The 21,700-nt window shown below is 40.4% G+C and overlaps 1 protein-coding gene across 4 annotated transcripts in view; it reads left to right on the top strand.

The window, feature by feature from the left end:
• The window catches only part of NFIA (nuclear factor I/A), a 369,436-nt gene that overhangs the window by 302,827 nt on the left and 44,909 nt on the right, over positions 1-21,700 (top strand). For all 4 annotated transcript variants that reach the window (XM_012639455.1, XM_012639454.1, XM_012639453.1 and 1 more), the window contains 2 exons: positions 13,897-14,075; positions 16,479-16,644. In XM_012639455.1, the coding sequence (XP_012494909.1) occupies positions 13,897-14,075; positions 16,479-16,644 (345 nt within the window). The remainder of the gene's footprint in view (positions 1-13,896; positions 14,076-16,478; positions 16,645-21,700) is intronic.

Raw genomic sequence — 21,700 nt, 5'->3', positions numbered from 1 at the left:
TTAGATCTTTTGATCATCATGACATAACCTGTGTTATCACACTGAGTTTTTTAATAGCACCCATAAACAAATCACATAGCCTTTTTTTATTAGGAATCCTTGCTACTGTTAAATGCAGGGTTTCTGTTGGGAGTTAAGTCACTTCAAAAACACTTTTTGAGGTCAGTTTGGCTTTTTTCAGTATTGAAATTAGCTTGCAGATTTCCATTACCATCTGGGGACCCATTAACTTTTTCCACAAATATTTATCAAGCACTTATACAAGGTGCTCTACTAATTTGCTGAATAGAGTGAACAAGAGAAGTGACCATTCTGTCCTCAGAGTGCTTACCTCCTGGTGCATGAGAAGAAAACCAGCAGTTGTGTTACTTTGCTAGAAGCGTAGGGTGCTGTGGGAGACAAGGGGAAGGGCGTCCTGATGGAGAACTGCGTGGTGTTTGGCACTGCACCCCATTCTCAAGCAGTTTGCCTTCTCACTGAAAGCATGCAAAACACAGCAACAGCAAACAAGTCATGCGATTAGATAACTAAGTAGCTAAGAATTGACATACAAAATGCGAATATGAGGTTAACCCCCACTTCTTTATAAGTCAAGGAAAAAGAAAACCCCTAGGGGGTTTAGCAGTAAAATTGCCCTGATTCTGAAAATATGCATAAGATACACTAAAACAATAGCCATATAAACCAAAGATTTATTATGCAGCTTTCAAAGAATCATTGCAGTTTCTGTTTGGAGAGGTAGTCAGAAGTTTATATGCTCTATAAACCTCTCTAAGTCCATGATCCTCCTAGCCCAACAGGGATCCTGCTCTTAGTGATGAAACATCTGAGGGTCTGAAGTCAACAATATCTCCCAGTTCAGCCAAGAAAAATACACGGCAGAGAAATATGAGAATTAAGATCACCTTTCAGGAAGTTAGGATCACCAAGAAAGGTTGGAGGAGTGTGGGTTCATAATGTGCGTAGACGATAATAGAGGAGAAGGGAAAAAGAGGCAAAGTAGGAAGGCTGCAGTTATCCCTAGATGGCAGGGCCCATTAGGACAGGAATCACGTCTTTATTACTCATCTCTGAATCCCTCAGCCTCGTGCCTGGCATAAGGAAAGCACTCAATAAATATTTGTTGAAGAAATGAATGATGCATGGATTTGATTGAAGGCAAACAGAAAGTTCGGGAATAATAGGGAGTTTTTCCATTTCCCTATGTAATAATAATACAATATTCAAGTGCATGCATTTGGCAGCATGTAGGAAGGTATATAGCATGTTTAAGTGCTCAAGATATATTTGTTTGGTTTTAATTAAGGGCTTCTACCTTGATAGGCATTAAGAGAAATCAGCTCAAAATTATAGAATATTTTCTGTGGCATTAAAATATTTCTCTGCCAACTGAGGCCCCTCTGGAAGGAATAATATCCATCCCCTGGTGCTTCACTCTTAACATAACCACAGCATGCCCCACCCCTTGGCATAGGCCCCCAAGTGCTAGGTTTGTTCGGCTTTCTCCTAGCGTATCCGCAAATTTCTTTGCCTCTTAGGAAAGCTTTTAACTTAGTTGTAGAACATGCTGATGCTCAACTGAATCTAATTTGTCTCTCCTGGTTTAGTGCAATTGAATCATCTCAGGAAAATGAGAAGCAATTAAGTACCTGTTGCTAACAAGGCGCTGAAATAATCTGCCAGCAGACGCAAGGTGTTTATTTATTATTGGAGTGTGTCATTTGAGCAAACATTACGTTGTCATTCTCCAAGAAGAATTGCCACAATTGATTTTCAAATGCAGGCATCATAGACCTAACAAGTACCACCTTTGAGGAGCATGCAACAGAGAAGAAACAAGAGGGCTTGTCAGTGTCGGTCAAGGTTAGCTCAAGTGCCAGTGCCCGGCCTAATGGGAAACGTTGTCGAAGGGATTTGAAGTAGCTAGACAGTAAAGAGGAAAAGCAGCTTTTTAGCAAAGGCTCTTTAAGTCCCAGTTCAGGAAATTATTAAATTCATTAGCCAGATACTTACAACCAGCTATTACTGCCCAGCCAAAGGAAAACAGAGAGCCAGCAAATGTTTTAAAACTACAACTAAACAAAAGTCAGGAAGCGTGTAATTAAAACTGTACCTTTATTGTATTGTAAAGGGTTTCACTGTGACATGGAAAATATTTAAAGGAGAAGGCTGTTGAGCTAATTCGTCTGCAAGTGAACTGCCTGGTGGAGAACTATCCTAAATTAACTGTAAGGCCACCCACCGAGCCAACCTCATAAAGGGCCATGGCTGCTCAGCTTGGTTTTGTGTAACGTTCAATAATTACTAGATAAATGCATAACTAAAAGCTCTATTACACTAATAATTTGTACTGTGATAGATGTGTGGGACACCCTGCTGGGTTAATTTGTCATCCCCGCAGCAAACTTCTAAAGAGAGCTCTTCCCTAGTGGAATCATGTTAATATGTTGTCCCAGGGAGGACAGGTTAGAGCAGTGAGACCACTTGGCTCCTTAATCTCTTAAAGAGGCAAAAGGCCCCCCGGGTGAGTGCTGAAGAGAATAGGGTGATTAACCTAGTGGACCTGGATTTCAACTCATCTTGACAAAGAAAGCTGCTTTCCCTTGGAATTCCTTGCCCCTTTCTCTCAATCTCTCTTTCAGTCACACATAGGCCCACGTGCCCCCCTGATGCGTGCACACACACACACACACACACACACATCATAGACCAACATACGCATCCACAGTGAATGCACTGGTTCTGAACAAGGAGGTTTCTGAGAAATCCTTTCATTGATAGGACTTCCGGGTATCATACACTTGGACTGTAACTCGCATAATCAGATAAGTTTCTAGTAGTTCTTTCCTTCTGGTTTAGCTTAATCTAATGTCAATTCCATGGTTAGACTCATTATTTATTTTCCTTTTTTCAGCGTAGAATAAAAAATTCAAGATTGAACTTGTATCTCCTCTTTATGTGGAATGGTTTCTTCTATCACACACGCACACACACACAATTACTGTTTTAAATATGAAGCTCACATTTAAGCTTCAGTGCAAGGTTTTCAACCTTCCTATTGACAGAATCATAAATCATGTTAAAGTTAAGTGAATTACTGTAGCATGGAACTGTAGCTTTAACAATGTTTATGTAGTATCAGCTTATCATCCATGTAGGAAAAGGGGGGCGAGTGCTGATACTCAAAATGGGAATGTGCGGTCCTATTAATGTGGTTGCAGTATCACCGAGAGTCACCCATTCTGGGCTGCATCCTTTGTGTTGTTGAAACTAGCATATTTAATCACCCATGTGTGTGAAATGTTTTTTAAACTTTATGTTTTTGCAGTAAATTTACATTTGCCATTTCTTGTTGTGAAATGGTTGCTGCTTTTTTCCCCAAACAATTGGTTTTTGAAGACAAAGTCTCACTATGTTGCCCAGGGTGGTCTCGAATTCCTGGCCTCAAGCAATCCTCCTGCCTCAGTTTCTTGAGTAGCTGGGAGTACAGGTGCAAGCCACCACACCCAGCATGATTCCTTTTTCTTACATGTAAACACATGTGAAGACCATCAAAGTTGCTGGGTTCTATTATAATATAAGGGGCCTATGAATGAAAATTTCTGAAAGAAATAAACCATTTGCCCTCTGGAAAATAAATGGGAGCAGCAGAGTGCAGTGAAAGAGCGTGGGCTTTGGAGTCAGCCAGGATAGAATTCAAATCCCGACCAGCTGCAGGGATCTGTGTCAGCTTGTGCACATCACTCGTCCTCTGCTGGTCTTGGTTTTTCCATCTGTCCCAAACTGGAAAGCGTTAATGAAAGGGGAAGTGAGGTGACATACATAAATGGCTTGGTATGCAGTAAGTATCCAATAAATGTCCATTATCTCTCAGCCTCCCCTGTCCCCGTATTGTTATTTGCTTTCTTGGTCTGTGGTTCGATGATTCTCACTTCTTTCTATCCTCTCTCTCCATCCCCAGTTCTCTCTTTCTACCTGCTATTGTTGGTGTAGAAGGAAGAATGTGTTTCTCCTCTCAGGGAGGAACCACACATGCCTAGAATAAGATGCGGTCTCAGGAAGCGAGCAAACCCAGTTACCCCATCCCAGCGCTCTCGTATGGTTCCAAGAACAGGGAACCTCCCCAGTGAAGCGAGTGGTCCCTCTCCCATGACGGGTAGCCCTTTAGCCATGGCGGAGGCATCACTTTGACCTGCCTTTGTTCAGGCATGGCTCTCGCTAAAGGAATAAGCACCTTTGTCGTTTACAAGAGTCTGTTGTTTGTAAGAGTCAATTCAGCAGATAATCATTGGGCACTTGTTATCTGCCACGCGCTGTGCTAGGTCCTAATCAACGAGCTAGACAAGCCAGTCCTGCCCTTCCAATCTAGCAGACCAGACAGATGTTAAACAAATGATTAATGAGAGGGGAGTTAAAGAAGACTGAGGGATACTATAGCACAAGTATTTGAAGTATTTGTGGGGATTGGAATTTACTTATGCCAGATTGTGTGGGTCCTTCTGTTGGCACACAATACGAATTTTTAAAACCTTGGTATCCCTAAGGGATATCTCTAGATCTTCCTGAATCCCCAAATTCCTGAGTATCATAATAAGAGTCATCAAACTGTTGCATACCAGGTAATGAACAGGAGATATGTTAACACAGACTCTTTCAAGCAAAAGATTCTTATAAGTTAAAAAAAATCTAACCAAATAGCTTGACCACCCCTCCACTCCCCCAAAAGAAAATAGCAGATGAGCTTATGTAACTGAAGAGTCTAGGGATGTATGGCTTCAGGTAGAGATGGATCCAGGTGTTCAGGTACTACCTTCAGAAATCTCTTCCCCCACCTTTCCTTCTCTTTCTCTGTCTCTCTCTCAGCTCTGCTGTCCTCTTTGTGAGCTTCATTCTTAGGCTAAATCTCAGAATGTGGCGCAGATGGTATGAGCAGCTCCAGGCTTAATTCCCACCAATTTAATAATCCCGAGGGGGGAAAGAAGGCAGCTTTTTTACAGTAGATCTAGCAAAGGGCCTACTCCTTAATGCTTATGACTCTGATTGTCCTGGTTTGGGTCATTTTCTCACTTTTAAAACAATCCTCATGTTTAAAAGATAATAGGGTGCCTCGCTGGTGTAGGCTAGGTTGCATGCCCACCCACGGAACCAGGGAGCAGGGTTAAACCCACCCTACCCACGCAGACTGAGGCTGAGGGAAAGAGAGTTCCCCAAAGAAACATTAGAGCTCTGTTTCTGGAAGAAGAGGTGAAAGACTGCTGGGCAGGTAAAAATAATAGCTGTTCGCTGCAGGAGATGGCAGCAAAGCCGTCCTGAGCACTGGGCAGCGGACTCAGCTTACTCACTAGCTGTGACTGGTTCCTGCCGTTAGTGCTTGCAGAGCACAAGTAAAATCCAGGCCTCAGAAGATAACTGTTAGCTCATGCCACGGACCTCCAGGGTAACTTGAAAACAGTTCGACTCTTGATTCTCAATTATCAGGTGTGGCCTCATTGCATTGCGTGATCCTGATTACTTTCTATATATCTTAATTTATTCTAAAAACAATCCCAAGAATACTAAATAACCCAGAGTCTAACATACTCTTTGACACATAGTGGATTCTCAAAACCCTTGTTGAATTAATGAGCCTACTGTATACTAGCATCTGTGTACCATATGAAAAGTATGATTTCCATTTTTCAGGAGAGGAAACTAAGGAACAGAGCTGGGTGATACCCACACCGGAAGTGAAACTTGGTCCCCTGACTTCAAACACCAGACTGATTCTTCTCATGCTTCTTCCCCTCCTTGTGTGGAATCTACCAGTAGTAGATTTCATCCCTTGAAGATGCTGTGAATTCAGGAGGATACTTTCAAAGTAGCCTGTGCTTTAGTAATCATGTTGCTCAGAAGTAGGGGCTAAAACGTCAATATAAACCTGACAATTTGGTGAAGGGAAATGATGCAAAACAGCCATGGCTTTATGTTTGTTGTGAGATTTTGGTTGTTTATTTTCTTGTTTTTTGCCTTTTTTTTTTAATGTAGGGAAAGACTTGAAAACAGCATAGGTCTCAGCATTTGATCATTCTCCAAGAGGCTATATAATAGCATCTGCACAGATTTTATTTTTGAAGTTCTCTTTTGCAGGACTCTACTTTGTAATTCCATTTCACTTCCAACAGATCGTTAGAGGATTCCCTTTCCATTTCTGTTAACCTCTGTGATCGTTTAACCTATGGTGCTTGGTTTTTTCCTCAAATAATTGTTTTGATTTTTCTTTCTTCCTCTCATCTCATGGTATCGCTTGCATGTTACGTAAAAGTTTACATTCCCTTCATGGAACTGGATTCTTGTCAACTTTGCCCATTAAATCATCACTCTTCATATTTCCAATAATCACAGCTGCTGTGTGGTGTTTGAACGCATTTCACACTGGCCATCATGGCAGCTTAGGCAATTAATGTGTGAGTACGGTCAATTTAAAGAGGCCCTGTCAGGAAAAAATTTGGGCTCTGTCTCACGGAGCTTGAACTATTAAATAGCATACTCAGGGTTTTTAAAACTCTGTATATTACAGTCTTCCCAAAGCCAAGGTATCTTAAAGACTGAGTCTAGATATCCCCTATAACTTAATATCTAATAAACATTTTAAAAATAATTTCTTTTAAAAGGCACAAGCTCGCTGGTTTCAGATATTTAGATTTTAATTTTATTATCATGGATTAATTATATTGAGTTATTTGTAAATGTAATTCCAGAGACTGACTTTCGTATGTCCACTAGAATTTAAAGCTAGATGAGCTTCAGAGATTATTTGGTTCAAATTCCTTATTTTGAGATGAGAGACCTAAGGGAAAGAAAAGTTGCCCATAATTATAATCTGCCAGGTAGTGGTAGAAACTAAACTAAAAACCAGGTCCCTTTATCTAATTAGAAAATTTTCTTTAAAAATACCCTAGATCCTGTGAAAAACTTTTTTATTAATAGTAGTCAATATGTATTAGATCTCTGATAAGCAAAATCCCAATAACAGGGTGGGCCTTTCAAAGGAAACGATGGAGATCGCCATTGCATCCGTGTTTGGGGAGGACACGCTCACAGTCTGGTTAGGTCAGAAGTGTGCCTGGGTGGCAGGGGTCTCCATGATCAAGAGGGAGATCAGTGTGGATGCTCAGAATGGATACTCAAGGATTGTAGGTCCAAGTGAAAAATAGTGTTTAGAGGGAGATGGCCCCATAGTTCTAAGTTTCTATTTCAAGTGTGACAGTCTGAGATGTAAGCAAAGGCAGGGATTGAAAGTATATTTGAGGCCTTTAAAGAACCTTTATCTTTACATATATGTCTACGGTATCTGTGACTATTAGGTCAAGGCCATTTCTACTGCTATTGTTGCTTTCATTTTACATTTTGTTGTTCGTGGAATTATTTTCTAGATGCTCATGTCATATCTGATAGTATATACTGTTTTATCAATATTTATACACTCATTTGTCCAAGAGATAGGCAGGCAACAGGTACCTCTTACTCCACCACTCCTTTCCTCCAATGTATTCTCGAATCAAGACAGGTGCTAGCATACAGGAGCAACTTGCAATTTACTCATTGCCCATCCCCATTCTTACCTATAATAGTGCTGTAGTACCATGAAAGGAAGCTACTGATAGTCACTTTACTGTGTGATCAGAAACTATCCCATGTGCCTTACATACATTGTCTCATTTAGTCTTCACAACAAATCTATGAGGTATTATTAGCCCCATGATGCAGATGGCAAAACTGAGTCATGGAGAAGCTCAGAAACTTGAAGCATAGATGGTAAGTGATAGAGCTCAGAATTTAAACTCACATCTGACTCCAAAACCCATGGTCCTTATACTATACCACACTACTTTTCTGACTCATTTAATGTAGAATAATATACACACACCGATGTGGTCAACTAGCACAGACCAAGGCACGTTAAATAATGGTGAAGAGGAACAATCAAAGGACTACAGGGGAGAGTTAGTGGGGGTGTCAGAGACAATCGGATTGGTTTGGAAAGCTGAGGCTTCAGCAGAAAGGCTGATCCAGAACAGGACATGGTTTGGTAGAGCCATGGTTTGTTTGGTGGAAGGAGCGGTGATTGTCTGGCGCCCGATTCACGGAACATTGCAGGTGTTTGGAGAGAGAACAGGAATTATGTGGGTCTACAGCAGGAGCTGGAAAACTATGACCTGCATGTCAAATCCTGTCTTCTACCTGTTTTTGAAAATAAGTTGTATTGGAACACAGCCACACTCATTTGTTTATGTGATGTCTGTGAGTGCTTCTGCACCGTAGCAGCAGAGTGGAGAAATCGCAACAGAGACCATACGGCCATCAAATTTTAAACTATTTAATATCTTGTCTTTACAGAAAATATTTGCCAACCCCTGGTTTAACCAGGGCCTTTGAGCAACAAAGATCTTTAAATAGCTGAAATGGACTTAGATAAAAATTTGAAAAGACCTTGGCCTCTCTTTTTTTGTGGGGATACAGGGGTCTGTTTTTCCAAAAGACAGTGGAATTTGATCTCCAGGCAAAAGATCCCCTTAATTCAAATGGAATAGAATATATCTGCTGTCTTGGAAACCTACTGTGGCAGAAAGTTATTTCCTCTGGTAGCCGTAATATAAAAACACTCGTGTTTTGCAAGCCATTGTGCAATCTCATATATTTCTCTCAATGACATACTCGGGTCCTTTCACATGTATCTCAGTGATGTTAAAGACATGTACTAAATTGTTTGGAAAACCATGCCTCACCCTAAGTCAAAAGCTTTGTTATTTAGAAAAGGCTCCACCTCCTAAAGTTTCGACAACCATTGCCAATTCCTCTTTCCTTGTGTCTCTGTTAAAATAAATCAACCCCAAACTTCCTGGCTTTCATAAATGGCAGGCCTGATTCATGCATGATTTATAAATTAAAGCTGCGGACCCTTAAGATAGATTTCTCAGCTTTAGGTAGGTTATAATGGTGTTATATAATGCGGTTTTGAATTTCTGAAGAAGCAAAATACACAGCAGTTGACAACCCAAGCCATTCAAGTTCCATTTGCCCTTATGGAAGACTTCTCTTTTTAAGTGGGGGTTTTTATATTCCATTTTCTTCTCCTTTTGGAGCTTTGCCCTGTTAAAAACCTTTACTTCTAAATATGAGCAGTCAGGGGTTCTTAATGCCACCCTTTACTCTGTGGAAATGGTTATTTTCGTCTAGAGAACATCTTACTTCTGAAGACAGATGAGTAGCTTTTTCTTAGAACAGTGCTAACGGAGAGAAACAGTTTGGAATCTCACCTGTTGCCACTGACTTAGTATTGACTTAGTATACACAGTAAGACTGTGAAGTTTTGCAGATGTCAGGGCTGGGGAGTGATCATTTGTTCTAATGAGGGAAAAAGCTTGTATATAATGCTGTCTTAAGAGCACGCTGCACCTGAAGGAAGATTAGATTTTATTGTTTTTCTTGCTCTCTTGACAGCTTTTCTTTGGATCCTCCCATAGAAGGGAGACTAGGATTTAAAGGCTGGTGCCAGAAAGCAAAAGTTAACGTGAAAAGAATCCAAGTCTCTGTCCAATCTGTGAGAATCTGCAACGGTTCATGGACAAGGAATAAAGCAATTAAGGCAATGTCAGGGTTATACAGAAGAACATATTTCAACCCATGAAATTTTGGTTTGAGGGAAAATGTGGGAGGGTTATTAGGATTCTTGGAGGTTGAGCTTGAGAAAAACCACTGGAAATGCTAAGAAGAGAGGACTTTCTTCTATCTCTTTTTCTTCCCTAAGACTTGTTAAAAGCATAAAAACACAAGATTCCAAGCCTGTCTGGCCACACCTGATACCATCATCTTTTATATGGCCCACTCTCAGATGATCTAACTGGTTCTGGTCCCCCGTGCCCGGACTCTTCTGAGACATGCGTCTGCAAGGCCTCTTCCCTGTGGTAGGTTCTTAGACTGAGAATCACTTGTTGGATTATCTAAGTCTCCCAGCATACACAAGAATAGAGTAATGACCTTGACCCTCTCCTTCCCCAGTCTTTATCAAGTCTGCTTTAAAAGGAGGATGCATTTTTAGGTTAAAAAGCGTATACATATTCAATGGTTTGAATTTTTAACTTTTTCTCCTTCAAACCAAAACCAAGAGAGTATTTTAAAGAATTGTAGGGTACTAGGGTGGTGAGGAGGGGAGTGAACAAGCAAACCAACCTGCCTGGTCTGCTTTCTTCTTCTTAAAGTACTCAGTAATGTGATGATTTTGGAATAAATAACTGGGCACTGTCTACCCTTTGGGAAATTCTGGTTTTCTGTTTCTTTAATCGTGGCTACTTTGTTCAGAATGGGTAGGCAGTGCCATTCCAGCCAAAGAAACCTGATCAAATTTCCTTCTTTTCCATCTTATTTGTATTCTTTGTGAAAAGCCCAAGCAGTTGTTCTAAACAAGTCTGGCCACTCGTTAAAGTTTAAACTAGTCTTGAGATCCAACCAGAGTGGAGTGTTTTCTGACACTCTCTGCTGCTCCTGGCCTAGGGTACTGAGAGTATTAGATGCCGGAAGCAGCCAATTTTGTAGTGTCTTTTAATACACAAAATTGTATTAACATCAATATGGATACAGATGGATGCCCTGCAATAAACTGTAACCACTTGAGAAAAGCCTTTATTGACTCTCAAGTAAATAATGCACATTTTAAAGGATCTAAATATGCATTTACATAATGTGCTATAATTTTTTATTGTGTCAACTACTCACACACATCCATAAGACATGTTTTTCTTCGTGAAAAATCTGGACTCATACCATTCTTTGTGTATTCCATTATCATCATGCCAGATTGATAATGGTAGTTTCTCTCTTCTACAGGGCTTGGTCTGGCCATCTCAAAGTACATTTAATGAATTTTACTGTTCGATTGATTTAACCTCAGTGACACTTTCTAAGATAACTTCAGACAACTAAAATTTAAAAAAAGGCTTAGGTACATTAAAAATATCGAATCCACGACAAAGAGAGAAAACAAGAAATAGAGAAGAAAGAAGAAAAAGTTAGGCATTGATGAAATGTTAACTCTGAGTTTCAGTGAGTAGCGTTGTCCTGTAGAAGAGGAATAGCAGGTTATCCAGAGAAACAGCATATATTTAATAATAATTAACAGAGCTTTGTGATGTCTGTAACACAACTATTTTCTGTTTGAAGAAATTAAAGCTCAGGATCTTGAATGATTTGTATCCAGTTCTGCAGTGAACTGATGACCGAACCAGAAATTCCTAAGCATAAGAAAATAGGGGTTGTGAAGGATGACCCTTTACAATGCAGACTCAGCAATTGCCTAATTTTAAACTACAGGCTAAATGATTTCCTGGTATTAATTAAGAATTAATTGATCCTTATAAATCTGTCATTGTAGAATTAATTCCATAGAGTACCATATGTTCTTACATTTGTGTTAAAATAAACTGTATGCCACAAGGAAAAGATGAATAAATCGTTTTCAGTAAAATATAATAAACTAAGGTCTCAATTTAAGTTGCTCATGATTTTCTTTTACATATTTAACAACAACAACAAAATAAGGGCAAGGATGTTTCTTAACAATTAATAAGGAAATGCCATGGTCCTGTTGAATTTTATCACATTTCTTTAACTTTTATCTGCCTGATCTTTGCTCAAGTGAATGTTTTCGTGGGCAACATTCTCTGGCCACCATGGTTTCGTAATCTAACAATTGCTCATCACTTTCGTTGAACACCTGAAGGAATGCCACTTTGTCATCAAGGTCAGCCTCCCACGGGCTCTTGACAGTGAAGTTGCCACCTTTGTGTTTGACATGCTGCGAAAGTCGAGGGTATCGTTTCGTTAGGCTCAGTATATTCCCAGGCTAGCTTGGCAAATACATTCTATCCTTAACTAGAAGCTATTCTATCAGAGTACTGGATCAAAGTTTCTTGCTACCAGTAAGGATGACTGTACCATATTAGAGGAAAAAATTCTTTGGCTCTTTAAAGCCAATAGCACAATTTCCAGAGCAAGAGATGACTAAAGCCATTTAACTTTTTAGCTTGTGGATTTTAATTCGGTAATGATCATGGATCCCAAGGTTTATCATTCATTGTGTGAAATCTTTAAGTTTTACCAATTTTTCTACAAGCTCCCTGGCTCTTTGCCAGGTGGAAAAATCAAGTTTTGTTTTTTGAAAGTTTTATTCTGTATTTATTTGTATGGTTATCTTATTAATTTCTGTACCAACTATTCAGTCATTCCTGTACATCAACAAATATGTGTTGCATACCAGACTCGGTTCTGGGGATATGACAGTGGAGACGGGAAAGCTGTTTACTAAGACGGGGAAGACCAGGAGACGTGTACATTTGAGAAGGGAAGGTGACAAAAATTGCTCTCCGAATAGGTTATATTCTAGATGCCCTCAATCACACAAACAAAGCTTAATCTGTTTTGGCTCAACTTTGTCTCTCAAACCCATAGTAGGAGCTCATGAACATTTTTTGGATAGATTAAAAGTTGCAGAAATGAAAGGGTTCCATAAGGTCATCTGCAAGACATGGACTGGATTGTTGCTTCCACTCAAAACCCCCATTTCCACTCTTCAAAAACTGTAGATGCAACTCAGAACCACATACCACTAGCATCTCGAGCATTAGTCAGAAAATGCCCCAAGAGTAAGCAGATCCCAGTAGAGAACAAAGAACCCCTGCCCAGCAGCTAATGGGGATATATTCTTTTTTATAGCCCTTAGCCATGCTAGTGAGATAGTGGCAGAAAAGGTGGCCTGTCTTACTGGGCTTCTCTTCAGTATTACGAGTCATTCTTGGTATTGGGAAAGTCTTATTTTCCAAAAATTTGGGCTTTTTTGTTTTTCTCTTTTCAGAGGCTCCTTGAGTTTAAGGATTAAACTGCAAAAAGTAAAGGAAAGATAAATACTCTCATCTCTTTGGTTTGGGAGAGATTTCTCTGGCCCTTGATAAGAAGCAAGAGCTGCTATCTTGGGCTTGACTTGGTTTGAGTACCTTCAGCCTTTTCCATGTGCTGCTTTTATCCTCCGGCTGATTTTATCAATCATCCTTCCAATTCAAGGGCAAAAGTTCTCTTAGAAAAATCATTAAGCACTTCACATAAGTTTTTTTTTAGTCTAATGTAATCTTGTACAAATGAAATTTATCAGAGTTCAAATATAAGGGAGTAGTAGTTGTCTGAGTCTTTTATCAGCTTTTATGGGCAGAGGGCCAGCATTTTAGCGGGGGTCATTGCCTGCTTACCCCATGGGCCCCCCTGCTCTATGCATTTCTGAGTTTGGCTTTGAAATGGCATCTAAAGGCGACATAAACCTTCCATGTAAAGTGAGGCACCCAAATTGCACGGGTTCATTAAGTGATCATTTACTACATACTTCAAAAAAATTTCATCCTGAATTAGTCCCTAGAAATTTCCTTGAAAGGGGTATAAGAGCTTTAACAATGAATTATTGTCCGTGGATAGCTCAGCGTGAAAGCGGATCCATATGTGCAAACTAGAATTTGTCATATGTAATGTCAGTTAAATCAGGTCTAATCTACCAAATACATTTTTTATTGCTTGCTTCATTAAAAAGGCTCTTAAGGTAATGAATAATCTTCAGCTTCACCAAAGATTATTAATGCCTTTATAACTCATGTCCACTGAATATAGAAAGACAGCTTGAAACTCTACCCTAATCTAACCTCCATGTTTGTCTTAGAGCCTTAAGGAAGAAAATCTATCAGACCTATCTAGTGTTAAATTCAGTCGCATGAGCAAGACTGTGGATTGGGCCAGAAGACATAAAAAAGGAAGTTGAATCGAGTTCAGCTGTGGCGAATCAGGTCGTTCTCTTCATAACCCTGGTGTTTTCTTTTCCCACAGCAAGTCCGCATGCGACACCATCGACTCTTCATTTCCCTACATCACCCATTATCCAGCAGCCTGGGCCTTACTTCTCACACCCGGCCATCCGCTATCACCCTCAGGAGACGCTGAAAGAGTTTGTCCAACTTGTCTGCCCTGATGCTGGTCAGCAGGCTGGACAGGTGGGGTTCCTCAATGTAAGGAAACCTCTTTTTTTCAATTTCTTTAGAAATGTTAGCCGAATATAAAAATAACAAGGGGAGACCTTATGACCATGTGACATTGTGCTCTAATGTTGTGCTGACTAACTGCAGGCAAATGTCATATTTATTCTAGATTGTGGGAAAGTTAACTTGCTCTAAGAGTGATTGGTCAGGGTTTAAAAACAGTGTTTGTGTTAAGTTTGCAACTGTCAAGTTTATGGATATAAATCAGCTCAAGGGTGAACTGTATAACCTCCTAAGTTCTGTGGGCCGATAATTCCACCTCATGCATTCTAACCCTAGGGCTCCTACAGTTAACAAAATAGAAAGACCAAATAATTTTAAATAATGATTTGGGGTGGCAGAAAGATGTAGGGAGATGAAGGGGACAGATGTTTCAGATCAACTAAGTTGATATTTTTAAAAAATACAGCCTTCTAACACTTTAGATCAAGTTGACCAGTACTTGAACTCAAGATGCTAGAAGTACAGTTTATTATGGTTTGTTATTTCTGCAAGTAATTATCTTTCCCACTTATCTTTGTATAAAACTAAACAGTATTCAATAGCTCCAAATGAATGTTTTTGTTTTTCCTCAATTAAACCAAATAATCATAACTTGGAATAACATTCCAAATGTAAAAGTGATTTTTAAAAATCAGAAATTTTATTTTAAATGTAGAACTAAACGTTTACAATGGATAGCTGTATCTCAAGTCCAATAATAATAATAAATAATCACTAGAATAAAGCCCAATTTGGTTTTCCTTTCTCCTAATAACTGCACAGGAAGCCACAGATTAGCTATAATTATTACTGCCTAATTCGGGATATATGGCACACTGTCCCATCACTGATTTTCTTCCCTTGCAGAAATACCTGATTCTGCATCTCTGCGCCAGAACAGGCAGCTTTGACTAATGTCTGGTGATGTGTTAGCAGATACATTTCTGTCTAGACAACAAATCAATATGGTGCCTTTTTTCTTCTTGCTTGTACATTCACATGCTTGGGTTATTCTAAAGCATTCACTTATGGACTTTCAGCCCACTCAGAAATAACGCACAGGCAAGTTTGCTGGCAAGAAAACACAACATTGTGATTGTCAGAGGAGGTGGTCGTTGAGGAATAATGCTAAATATATAAGTGAATGTTGATAGGGGAGCGAAACTGCCTCTGCAGAATCATTAAGCTTAAACGTGAAAGCCTGGGACAGCAGGATCTCCTTCAACCAAATTTTGACTGGGAACTACACCCTAAATATGAGCCATTATTGTTGGTCGAATGGTGTCACGGAAGTCTGGAAACTCCGTCAGAAAGGCCACTTGGGAAACACCGAAAAAAACTGAGCTGATCACCAGCATCTGACTTCTAAATTTTTAACTTTTTTTAAAAAATAGTCTTGACATTGACCTATATAACTGTCAAATGCCCAGTTTTGCATTTTGATCAGAATTTTATAGGGCTTAAGGCAAGTCTCTTCATGGAACTGTTTTGAAAAACCTGAAAATAAAATAGATTTTATTGCTCTCTTTAGAGGGAAACTTTTTTTGTTAAAGGGCTGTTATTGGTTGTTTTAATATCAGACAGCCAAATAAATATGACTCTTATGGCGTATGCTTATATAATTTAAAGCAAAATTAGAAGTGATATTTTTCCCTAGCAGAATTCTGACAGCTGAATTCTAAAGTTTTTGTGCCTGATGTTATTACAATATGTGAAAGAAATTTTTTATGTTCCCTTAACACATTTATTAAATGTTATATAATATCAATTTGGAAGAGTGAAAATAAAATATTATTTTTTATTTCAAATGCATATTTAGGAAGCTTCATTATATATAGATAAATAAACATAGTAGAATAATACCATACTCCATAAAACACTTTGATATTAAAGAAATATTTAGTGATAAATACACTAAAAGCCCTGACTTTGGCATAATGCAATATAGCCATGTAACAAAATTACACTTGCACCCCACAAATTTATACAAGTAAAAAAATAAATATTGAATTGTCATGAGCATGATGATGAAGGAGCAGTTAATACAGAACCAAAACACTCCAAGCAAAATTTGGTTACTCAGGTGACAAATCCAGAGTGATCACTGGCAGGTGATGTTATGAAAACAGATGCAAAGAAGGACAATGGGGTTCAAGAGATAAGTTTCAGATGCATGGAGCATGTGTGCTGTGATATACTTTTGTGGAATGCTTTAAGAACAGAACCCAACAATTATTTATTTGTATGGACTTATGGAAGAATTCAAGCATCTAGAATACTTAATAATTTACATAAAAGGTGCCTAATGAATCTTTTGCTTTCAGAAGTAGCTGATGGTTGATGTCTCTTTCTTCTTTTTCCTGTATGTGTTTTTCTTCCTCAACCTTACAGCCCAATGGGAGTAGCCAAGGCAAGGTGCACAACCCATTCCTTCCCACCCCAATGTTGCCACCGCCGCCGCCGCCACCGATGGCCAGGCCTGTGCCTCTGCCGGTGCCAGACACAAAGCCTCCGACCACATCAACAGAAGGAGGTGCAGCCTCCCCAACCTCACCAAGTAAGTATGGCTGAGACAACGCGCCGGTCACTTCTAAAGCTGTATGCACTGGAATCCACACCTAAGCTTGGTCCCTCATTGTATAGGCTCTAGAGAGAAGCACAGATCCCCAGCCATGGGTGTAGCATGAGTTTGCAGAGCTGAGGCCAAAATCAAAGTGAACACTATTCTGGGGTGCTATCAGCTACACCGGATGTGGAAATGAGTGGATGTTTGGGGGGATGACATGGTGTAACTACATGCCCAAGGCCAAAATCAAGAATACAAGCTATTTCATTTTGCATATTGTTTGAGTGGCTTTGAATGCTATCTTCATGATCATCTGACAGCATCTACTTGCATAAATTTTGATGAGCAAAAAGTTCCTCATTTCTCTGGATAGCCCTGCCTTCCAGGAACTTGCAGTCCAAGAGAAATGCACTTGATGAGATATAAAAATTATATATCTCATACATTAAATGTAAAAAATCTAGATCAAAGTATCAATTCGAAGGTGTGTGCATTGAGCATTCGCCAAGAGTAAGAGTCTGGCAGAAGATCAGAGCCAATAGCCCTGGCGATTTCATGGCTGGGCTTGGTGGGTGGGCGGGGGTGGGGGAGGGAGACAGAGGGTGGAATTGGACGGAAAGAGAAAATAACTCTTAGCTCTTCTCTGAACAGTCTGGGAACATTTGATCAGAGAATATAGGATTTCAAAACCTTTTTAGATGATGGGAATGATTACTTGAACTAGAGAGAGAACAATTCTCCAGATATTTCCTGATGTTTTAGAGATGGCAAGGGGATAGAAATAGCTTGAACACACAAATGTGGCTTTTATTAGTGCCTGGAATCATGACAAAAAGAGTGATGGCTGGAATGCCCAGGGGATGAATGGCCCAGCCTTGATAGACGGTGTGATGAGCTTCTTCCCTAAAGCTGCAGAGAGGCATCGAAGTGCAGGAACGGGTAGGAACTGTAGCAGTGAGCCTTCAAGGGAGTCGTCAAAGGAGCTGAGAATGGAGGCAAGGAATCTACTGAGGAAAAGATGTAAGAGCCGACCAGGAAAGGAGCATTAAGGTCAAGAATTTGAACCACCTATAGGACATATTTGAAACACGGACTTCGGTGGGGGGGGGGAACCAAGGGCAACACACGTAACCTAAACGTATGTACACCCATAATTTGCTGAAAAAAAAAAAAAAAAAAAAAGAATTTGAACCACGATAATGTTAATAGGAGCTGAATAGAAGAGAGCATGGGGTGGAGGAGGGGGTTGTAGACATAAGCTTTGGGATTGGGCAATATCTAGATGAGTACAGTGAGTGAAGATTCTGGGCCTCTCAGCTTCCTTACGTTCAGTATTGAAATCTAATGATAATGGACACAAGAGGGAACAGGACAAAGAGAAGAGAGCCTCTGTTCATACCATGTTTGAACTTGGTTCTGGGACACTGAATCCAAACTGGGTAGAGTCCCTCCTGGGCATGTATCAGAAATGAGCTTTGGACTGTCTAGTATTTATGCATTTGGATAATACATGCACAAGTGAGCAGTGTTGTATGTGGATTCTGTATCTATAGCAAAAAGAGTGAGAGTCCAGCAGCAATTCTGGAGAGATCTGCTTCTCTTGGTTAGAAGTGGTTCAACACTTGTCAACAAAAGGAGAAAACCCCTAGTGTCCCATGACACAGGAAGCAAGCCGGGCTTGGCCTATGGATCTTGGAAGCTCAGCTTACAAAAACAGCTTCTGAGAAGCAGAGGCTTATGGTAGTGCCCTGCTTATTGTGTATCTATGTAACATCTTTGAACAGGGCAGAGAAATAACTGTCCCCAAACTCTACTTATGTCTACTCTCTGAGGATGCTGGCTTACAGATTGACAGCCACATGCTTAATGTGCCCTGTACATGCCTCTGCAGACCATTTCTCTGCTCCTGTTCTTTCTGTCCGTACGGGACGTTGCCACAGTCCTTCAAAAGCTGTGTAGTAATATACCACCTGTTCTGCGGGAAACATACCTTCACCTCTGCTCTCGGTGTCTCGTGCTTCATAGTAAGATTTTCAGTAACGGGGATGAGGCTCAGCTGAGGCACCGTGGAAGCATGGAAACAGCAATGTGCAGCTATTGAAGTCTAAAGGACAGGGGCCTAAATGCTCACCTTTCAACTAGCTGTGTTTCTCTTTGAATCAATTTCCTCACCTGTAAAACGTGCATGATAATACCTACAAGGCAGGGTTGTGTGAGATCAGCTCTGATAATTGGAGCGTTTTATTACCTGCCAAAACTCCCTCCTAGGGATTCTCTAGGCTTAGGTAATGATGAAATATGTCTACAGGACATGGAGACAGTATTCACCCCCTAAATCAGGTTGATGCCTTTGGGTCCATAGTTCTGGACTCCATTCCAGGGATTGAACCAAATGCTTGTATAACAAGGTATCTGTCATCCTCTCGTGTCCAGCCTCAGGCATCTTGTTAGCACCATGGGAAGAACAGTAGAGGGAATTGTGGCAGATCCAACCCACGTGGTCACATGTCAGTTAGAGCAGTGTTTAAAGTTTGGGGAGAAAAGAGAATATGGGGAGAGAGAGTCTCGAAATTTGGTATAGATAATTTGATACTTCTTGAATCATGGGATTCTAGGAATGTAGACAAAACAAAATGTTCTACTGATGGCACAGGAAGGTTTTTATCATCATATATTTTAGCTCTTGTTGCTGGGCTTTTCTAGGGTGTGCTAAATTCCTGGTAATATGTTGTTTCACCATGTTGTATTATGTACCATTTTCTGCTTTATTAATAAGGCAATGACAAGCTGGGAGAGCTGTCATTTTATGGCATAGGAGAAGTCTTTCAAATTAAAAACCTCAAATCCCACTGGTCTCTATTGGGAGGGGATTTAAGGGCCCCCTCATCAAAAAAAAGTTGTCTCCCATGCCCTGATTTCTAAATCAATTAATAAATAAAATGCAAGAAGAAATCAGATAGAAGACAGAATACCACCTTTGCTATAAGAGTATTTAGTTTACAACTGTGGGCAAATGTGTTTCCTAATACTGACCCCCCCCAATTGCACCAACATATCTGCCCAGTCCCTGGCACTGCTGGACCACCGGGGGCCTTCCCACCTAGGGTCTGCCCTCACCTGCAAAGCTGATGGCACGGACATGCAGGTGGCTGTGTGCTTCCCGCCAGCACCTGTCTCCCAAAGAGAAACAGGCGAGGAGTGGGCGAGACTAATCATGTCCAGTTTCTACTTCGAAGCTCTACGACCAGAGAATAGTAAGTGAGGGGGTGGAGAGAAGCCAGGGGTGTTAGGAAGGGAGTAAGTATCAGGAGTGAAGTAGCTTCCCCCTCCCTTAACATTTGTCTTTGATGACTGCCTCCCTTCATTCATTTATTCAGCCGTCATATACGGAGCACTCAGCATGTGCCAAAGCTGTGTTAGCAGCGTGGGATTCAGAGACGATTAATCCCTGCTCTAAAGAAATAGAGATTAACTGAGGGATATAACTGATCAACAGGCAGTTTATACAGGATAACACCAGGAAAACGTGCATAGGTGCTACTAGGAGACGTGGGGGCTTCAGGTAAAGATTTTTTAGAGGGGTTGACATCTAAGCTATTTACTAAGAATAACCTTCTGGTATTTTAAGAAAAGGTAGAACTTTTCTTCAGAAACCAGCTGGGGGGTCTAAAATTGGATTACCAGTGGATAAAAATTTAGGGGAAAACTGCAGTTTCTTAAATCATGTGCTTTCTTAGAAATTAAAACCACAGCATGGGTGGATCCTGTTTATCTTTGTCAGTTTATTAGAGCTCAACTTCAGCAAGAAATGTCATAACAGGGTATTAAGTACAGATGCTCAGCATCCCAACAATATGTCCAACACTGAAGCTTTTAAAAAAAATGCTAATTGTATTACCTAGGACAGCCTTTTCTATTTAGGGTTTGAGATGATTTGCAATAAATAAGATTTTAAAAAATAAATATAGGCGATCGATCATGCCAAGAGTCTTCTATGTTACCAACTTTTCTGGGCCTTAACTCCCTTATGTGTTGATGGGAATAACACTAACTGCTCTACCCACTCTCATAGGCAGACTGTCAAGACAAACAGGGGTGACAGATATGCTGTGCTGTAGACAGTTAAAAGTCCAAGGCATCATTTTTAATATCCTTTTGTAATGAAATACAAATGGATGCCTGCCTAGAGCAGAGTATGTATTTTTTAACTAATCGGTTGCCTCTGGCACTAATACTAAACTTTGCAGCTGTGGCCAGAAAAACGGGAAGGCAGATCTGGAAAAAAAATTTGCCTATGAAATAAATACATTTTAATGGGAAAAGTCCTTACTAATGCCCTAAAAAACAGGGAAGTGGGGGTAGGGATAGCAGTTCTGCAGTCTCTCAAGGAGAACTTTTATACTGTTGATTTGTTTGGAGAAGGATCGATAAACTGAGCCAGATCTCTTTAGGTACCGTGACAGATGGAAGACACAACCTGTAAGAGCAGTTCGCAGCCCATGTGCTCCATTCCCATGGATTAGCTACCTTTGTGGGTTTCCATACCCAATGAGAGAACACCGCTTCTTTCATCCATTCAGTATTTATTGAGCATCATCTGTGTACAAGCACTCTTGTAGGTCCTGGGATTCAACAGGGAATAAAAGAGATAAAAATCCCTGGCCTTGTGGAGCTTTTATTCCAGAGAGGGAAGAAAGACAATGAACAAAATAGTAAGTAGGGAAGGTACGTGGGATGCGAGACGGTGATGTGTGACTGCTACCCAGGGAGAAGAGGTAAAGAGGGGTTAGGATAGACTCCAAGCAGGATGGTCAGGTTCAGGCTGAGAAGGGGATGTTTGAGCAAAGCCCTGACAGAGGTGACAGAGTGAGCCAGGATACTGTAGGGGGAGAGCTTTCCAAGCAGAAGGGACAGCCAGTAGAAAGGCAGGCCAGTATGGTGAGAACAGTGAGTGAATGAAAGTAGGAGGTAAGGTCAGAGAAGAAATGAGGATGGGCCGGGCGTGGTGGCTCACGCCTGTAATCCTAGCTCTCTGGGAAGCCGAGGC

Source organism: Propithecus coquereli, unplaced genomic scaffold (genome assembly GCF_000956105.1).
Source record: "Propithecus coquereli isolate 6110/MARCELLA unplaced genomic scaffold, Pcoq_1.0 Scaffold14, whole genome shotgun sequence".
NCBI lineage: Eukaryota > Metazoa > Chordata > Mammalia > Primates > Indriidae > Propithecus > Propithecus coquereli.
The sequence above is the reverse complement of the archived record's forward strand: the minus strand, read 5'-3'. Positions and strand labels throughout refer to the sequence as shown.